General features: G+C 29.1%; 1 protein-coding gene across 2 annotated transcripts; it reads right to left on the bottom strand.

Annotated features, from left to right (window-relative positions):
* Positions 1-1479: 1479 nt before the first annotated feature.
* Positions 1480-6928, bottom strand: LOC120078419 (cinnamoyl-CoA reductase-like SNL6). 2 transcript variants are annotated; one of them, XM_039032689.2, is made up of 4 exons: positions 6604-6928; positions 5062-5268; positions 2915-3237; positions 1480-1842 (listed from the first exon to the last, which is right to left on the bottom strand). In XM_039032689.2, the coding sequence occupies exons 1-4, from the start codon at positions 6892-6894 to the stop codon at positions 1743-1745; spliced, it is 921 nt and encodes a 306-aa protein (XP_038888617.2). In that variant the 5' UTR covers positions 6895-6928; the 3' UTR covers positions 1480-1742. The 2 variants fall into 2 exon arrangements, with proteins under 2 accessions (XP_038888617.2, XP_038888618.2); XM_039032690.2 differs by lacking the exon at positions 5062-5268.
* Positions 6929-7186: the final 258 nt, after the last annotated feature.

The raw sequence follows: 7186 nt of genomic DNA, 5'->3' as shown, positions 1-7186 counted from the left end.
TTCAAATTAATTGAGGGAATTAATTATATATGATATCATTAATTTAAATTAATTATATGTGATACAGTTAATATAATGTATTTGATACATTATAATATAAAGTTTATTTGGAGAGAAATTAAATATTTTAATATGATTCAAATATTAATGGTATAGATTATTCATATAATTAAATTTAGTATAAATGAGATTTATATTAAATACCATAAATGATTAAGACAATTCAAACAATATGTCATTTTGTATTTGATACAATTTAAAAACTATATGTTATACTATATATAACATATAGTATATATATTATATAATAAAGTGGTGATTATATAATTATATATTTTTAATTAAATTAAAATAGTTTTAATTTAATCTGAATTTAATAAAAGGAAGGAGTTATAACTATTTCCCCTGGTTTTTCCCTCTAATCACGTACGTGGGAATGAGAGGTTAAATGAGATCTTCTTCTTTCTTTTCCTTCTCACACAGAGAAAGTTTTAGGGTTACTCACTAGTCTTGATCTCCCAATAATCTCTCTCACAAACATGCCAAAATTCCTCTCCCAAAAATTAGCAAAACTCACACCTCTTGCTAATTCTGAACCCCTACGGAGAATACAAAGGATTATCTCTTGATGGTGGCTATTTTGGGTTGTATTTGTTCATAATCAATTGAAGAGTTTGTGACTGGATTGAGAAGGAATTTGTGAAGTTTTTGGCTTCAAGGCTAAATTATTTCTAACCTTAATTCCTTCTTTAAAAGCATGTTGTAATTTTTCTCTATAATTTGCATAATTTTGGAATTTCTGTCTTTTCAGTTCTGTGAGATTTGAGAATTGGGATCGAATCCCACTTCAGTTATGGACCTCGCAGTCCTTCAGTTAAATCTTGATTCCAATCTTAAGCATTTACCTACTTAACTGGCCCCGTCTTCTTTATTATCAACTTAAATTTTTCTTAAATTTGAAATTAGAAACTCCAAAGAAAAAGTTGTAGAAGTCTTTACAATTACATCTGAACTTAAGTGGCATAAAATATTACTTTGAAGTCTTGAGGTGGACCATTCTTTTGCCATAAATTTATTTTGTGATAGCCAATCAATATTATATATCACTCAAAATCCAGTTTTTGCATGAACGCACAAAACACATCAAAGGTAATTGTCATTATGTTTGCGACGCTGTTCAAAATGACACTATGTGTACATATCATATTTCTACTAACGAACAACTTGCAGATATCTTTACAAAAGTTTTAGGAAAATAATGATTTCTTTCTCTTCTTCATAAAACGGATATTTGTGATCCTCATGCATCACTGATGGAAGGTATTAGGAGATATATTCATGTTTATTTTGTACATATTTTCCTTATTTAATGTTCGTTGTATTTTAGGTTTACCAAATTATACGTTGTTAATATTTGCATATATGCTTCATGAGAAATCAAGAAAAAAGCTTTCCTGACATTGTTTCTCAACATCTCCGAAAAACTAAATTATTGAAATTATATTTAAAAAAAAATAAATGAAATATAAATTTGAAAAATCATATACCCAACGACTACCCAAATAACTAATGGACGGGTATCATACATTTTCTTTTATGTTTTCATAAAAATAAACTAAACATTCAATCTATTTGATCCCCTCCCGTTGAATTCATTAATAATTTGTTCAGTTTCTTGTTGCTTATCCTTTGTGGAATCATCGTCGTATACTGCTGTTGTTCACTGTAAATAAACTAAACATTCAATCTATTTGATCCCCTCCCGTTGAATTCATTAACAATTTGTTCAGTTTCTTGTTGCTTATCCTTTGTGGAATCATCGTCGTATACTGCTGTTGTTCACTGTAAACCCATAAAAATTATATTTTTTAGGCAATGGTAATACTAAATTGAAATTATATTTAAAATAATGATAAATGAATACTAAATTGAAAAAAGAATAATAATAAAAAAAAAGAATAATCAATTATATAAATTATTATACTGATAGAAATTTCGTTTGTGATTGTACCCTGTAAATTTCCTTCAACTACGTTATGAACCTTTATATGCATATTGACCGATAGTTTATGTGAGATTCTAATGTGAAACTGAAGAATTGCTCGGTTTAATTAAAACTGATGGACTGAATCGAGTGAACTGATTCGGTCGGGTTATTTTTAAAAAAATCGGTTCACTCGGTTTAACTAAGGACAAAACTGTTAAGTTTGGATCGATTGCAAAAGAACTTGTGTCTGACTAAAAGGTTATAAAATTATTCAAATAATAATTTGTTTAGTTCAAATAAAATTATATGTATGAGTTGTTTTCACATTAATGCTTTCTTTAGTTCAAGATATATTTTTTTTAAATCGGATTGTTTAGGTCCCGTTTGATGATCATTTTGTTTTTCTATTTTTAGTTTTTTAAAATTAAGTCTATATCATCCATATTTCTTACAATCATTTACATATTTCTTAAGTACAAGGATTGAATTCTTAACCAAATCAAAAAATAAAACAACATTTTGAAAAGCTATTTTTTTTAGTTCTCAAAATTTGGTTTCGTTTTTGGTGAAAAGTAAATAAAAATGAAAGATATTTAAAGGTAGAAATAGTGTTTATATGCTTAATTTTTAAAAAATAAAAAAATAATGACTAAATAGAGTCTTGATGTGTTTAAATTTTGGTATATTTGTATTCGAGCATACGCATGAATGCCCAAAGTATTAATAGTTTATGTTCAAAACCCAACATTAATTTTTATTTTTATTTTTTTTTTTACCGTTGAAGGTTCTTAATGAAATTTTAAAAGTTTTAAGAGTGTTATAAAGTTGATGAGTATTTTCCACTATTTGATTTTCTTATATAATTTTACTGATCTTTTCTAACAGAAGTAAAAGTGAGAAAAAAAAATCCATGACGAGGACAATAACCTTAGGGGCAAAGGCGTCAATTTGCGGGCGAGATCAACTGCATCATCATGCGTATTAATGATGTGATTGAAGCATATATAACGACCGTAGGATGAGAGATCTTTGAAAACGCGAATGTGAGCGTCCACCAAGTAATTCAAATCAACGGTCACAAATAATCCACCCTCGTACATCTCAGCCGCTCCATTCAAATACGGATGATCAATGGTCAAACCAGGGCCCACCAATAGCCCTGCGTTGACCGATACCATATTGACTCCTCTGTCCATAGCTAATGCCCACGCGGTCTTCTCTGCTAGCGTCTTCGACAGCCCATGCCACAGCTGTGCAATGCATTGAGTAAGGGCATAATTGTAAGTCATCTAATATTCATAGCTTTTCCTCTACTTTCCAACAATAAGTTAACTAATAATCAAAGATTTCCCTCAATTTTCCAACCTTTTGTTCTAGTGTTTATTAAAGCATTAAAATTTCAATGAGAAAAAAATATTTGTATTTTATAAATGGTTTAGTTATAATAATAAGATGGAAGGGGATTAGACGTCGGACTACCAAAAAAAAGGTAAACGTCAATTACTGGCAAACTAGGCTCGTTTTGACTATTTTATAAATAGTTTTGACATCAATGACAATGATGAACTAACATTTTCATCAATCTTAATATAGTTTAACTAGTTAAGATGGTATATTATTAATCAAAAGATGTGAAATTTGAATTTAACAATCATACAAGTCAGTCAACTAAAAAAATAAAAAAATATATTTCCATAATATATTATAAGGAAGTTGAAGAATATATAAAAAAGAAAATGATTATTTCAAAATGTGTGGAATCCGTATTTTTTACTAATTTATTTCATTGTTTTATTTTTATTATTTCTTCAAAAATATCTTCTTTTTTTTTTTTAATTTTCAAAGTTTTGTTTTGTTTGTTTTTCTACCCACGACTATTAGTGATAGACTTGTATCAGTTTCTATCACTGATAGATACTGATAGACTTCTATCAACGTAACAATGTCTATTATGACTATTTAAAAATAACAAAATTTCTATATTAAAAAACAACGTCTAGTGTATAGTTGATGACAATAAAATTATGAACAAAATCATTATCTATTGATACACCATTAATAGTAGTCTATCACTGTTTATCACGGATAGACACTAATAGAAAACTATCATTGTCTATTAAAGATAAACAGTGATAAACAACTATCAGTATCTATTTGTGATAGACAATAATAGTGTTCTATCACTTGGTCTATCACTTGATCTTCCATTATCTATGATTATCATTCTAATTACTATTTTGGAACTAGCAACAAATTAAAAATGCCAAACACTATAATCATTTGTCTATAATTTTGCCTTCCATTTTCTATTATTGTTATTCTAATAAACATTCTTGAACTAGCATCAAAATTAAAAGTAAAGAAAAAGATGATGATTTATAGTTGAAGAAGGAGAAGAAGAAGAAGGAGAAGCCGAAAGATGGAGAAAGAGAAAATTATTAAATTTTGCTATTTGGATAAATATTTTCTCTTATATTTTTTATTTTTGAAAATCCCCCATATTTTGTAACAAAATTTCAAACACCTTATTAGTCATTCAAAAAATTAAAACAGCATCTCAAACGGGTAAAGTCAATTTGTTTTAGATCTCAATGCTCCTTGTCCATTTAACTAACCTGTTAATGTTTTAGTAAATAATTTTATGAAATTAGGAATAGAAAAAATAGTTGAAGTAACAAATATGAATCTTCAAACAAATTATAAGAAGTACGATATATTTAATGAGAGCTAAAATAGAAAGGTTTTAAAATGAATAGGAAAAATGATGGGTGATTACAAATATAGTAACCAATCTAAAGCATTAGTACACACAATATAATGCAAAAAATTTACAAATATAAGAAAACTTAGATTCAATTCTAGGAATCTATTAATAATAGACTAAATCACTTCATAGAAGTCAATCAATAATAAAATTTATCACTCATAGGAGTCGATCAGCGATAAAGTCTATGACAGACAGATTTGGTTATATTTGTAATTCTTTAAAATTGTTTATATCCTTAATTATTATCTCTAAACGTGTTATAATAATAATAACAATAAAATTATAAAGGTGGGAGGTAAAGATGTACTTTGAATTTGCGGCAAAAGTGGACATCACTCCAAAATCTTTCGTCCAAATGAGAAATGGAAGTAGAATTAGGATGGTGGTGGCCCCAAATAACAGCCGTGACAGAAGATGTAAAAACAACCTTATCAATAGTTTCAATTTGAGCACATGCTTCTAACACATTATGTGCTGCCCTTACCTCCTCTTCTTCCATCATCATCATCATTTCCTACCAAATCCGCAATCAATACCGGCCTTTTCTTAAGGATTCAATTATATTTTTCCTAATAAAGTTCTTAAAATGGATGATTATTATTGTGGTAGTAGTGTTTATACCATTCTAGTACGGAAAAATCTTTCTTTACAAACAACATTCGAGCACAGATACGGATAGAAAATATGTCATACTATTTATAAAAACGAGATAATAAACGAAAATTTTCATAGATAGAAAATATGTCAAACTATTTATAAAAATGATAAAAACAACACTCGAGCACAAATACATATACGAGATACGAATATGATAGAATACTACAATTCGTTAATTTCTAGAAAATTAAGATACTGGTACGTTAAATATACGTTTTCTTTTTTTAAAAAATATAGGATATAGATAAATTTAGCATACAAATTAATGACAATATTTATACAAATACTAAAATACAATACAAAAAACATCTAAAATGTTGAAGTACAAAAGTCAATAACATGCAATAGAAAAACGATTCATATTGATCAAAGAAGAAGAAGAAGATTAGAGGGAAAAGTATGAAGACAAACGAAGAACTTTTTCGGCAAATTGTTGAAGATATTCAAGTGGGTTATATTTTGGTGGACATGGTAAGACTTAAATGTGAAGATGAAAATTAGATGATTCTAGGGTTTGGTCTATTTTTCCTTTTAGTTTTGGACTCGAGTAGTGAACTTTTTAAATACTCACCTAGGAAAGAATAGATACGTCAAATCGCATGTCAGATACGTATCTAGGAAGTATCTGGAAGTATTGATATCTGATATGGATTATTTGTCTCACATGAAGTATCTGTACTTCATAGACAACACTGATAAATACCACTAGACTTCTATCAATGATATAGACTGATAGAAGTCAATCATTTATAAAGATTGATAGAAGTTCATGAGTGTCTATGGGTGATAGAAACTGATAGAAGTCTAAAATGATTAAAATTTCTTATTTTGTTTGAATAATTTTTTTTATTTTTCTATTTTCAAAAATCTCCCGATAATAAATATATAATAACGAATAGTTCTTTCCATCTGTTCTTTACATTAGTCAATACAAGCTCTTTTCTACCTATTTTGTAGTACATATCGATTACTAGATTAGGAGATGGAATCATTATTCTTAAAGAAAAAATGAGTGCAGGCCAATTACCACCACTTTGGCCTCTCTTTTGATTTTTTTGATGCAGGTGTTTTTATATTAGTTTAAAAAATTTTAAAAGTACACCCCCTATATTTATCTATTAAATGCAGCAAGTGTAAAATATAGTATTGTTTGTGTGTAGATTTAGTATCGTTTGAAAAGAGATGAACTTACATCATGGAAGGCAGGGAGGTGTTGGGGAGGACCAAAAGTGTAAAACAAACCACAACACCCTCTCAATGCATCAAGTATGCTATGGTAATCAAATGGGTCAGAGTGGAAGATCTTAAGCTTCTTGTTGTCATCAAATCCATCAAACATAAACTCAGGCATATTAGTATGAATGGCGGCGTGGACGGTGAAGTCGAGGTGAAGAAGGCGGTGGACGAGGGCAGTGCCGAGAGGGGTGGAAGCATCCATGACACATACGACGTTGCAAGTATTATGGGGTGAAGATGGAGCCATTGTCAATATTATGTGTTATACAAATATGGAAAAAGTGAATGAATGATACATATAAATAGAGAGAAAAGGGCTACCTTTTTAAAAGGGGGCATGGGGATGAGTGGTTAGTTGGAAGGGAGATGGTGGTTGTTGGAGAGGAAAGAGAGAGTTAATAAAAAAATGGATGAAGAAATGGCAAAAGGAGAAAGGGTTAGGTAGGAATGGCGTTGATTTCAAAACCAACGAGATCTTCAACTAAATTTGGTTCACGTAGGCTACCTTCTTTTCCTTACGCCAAGTTTGCTTCCACATC

Source organism: Benincasa hispida, chromosome 5 (genome assembly GCF_027475165.1).
Source record: "Benincasa hispida cultivar pf3 chromosome 5, pf3_genome.v1.1, whole genome shotgun sequence".
NCBI classification, from domain to species: Eukaryota; Viridiplantae; Streptophyta; class Magnoliopsida; order Cucurbitales; family Cucurbitaceae; genus Benincasa; species Benincasa hispida.
Note: the sequence above shows the minus strand (reverse complement) of the source record. Positions and strands in the feature narration are given on the sequence as shown.

Coding starts and splice junctions, on each gene's coding strand:
- LOC120078419 (XM_039032689.2), bottom strand. CDS start 6,894: ATGGCTCCATCTTCACCCCATAATACTTGCAACGTCGTATGTGTCATG. Junction 5,269..6,603: donor ACCTCCCTGCCTTCCATGAT/GTAAGTTCATCT, acceptor CGGATTTGGTAG/GAAATGATGATGATGATGGA. Junction 1,843..2,914: donor TTGACGCCTTTGCCCCTAAG/GTTATTGTCCTC, acceptor ATGGGTTTACAG/TGAACAACAGCAGTATACGA.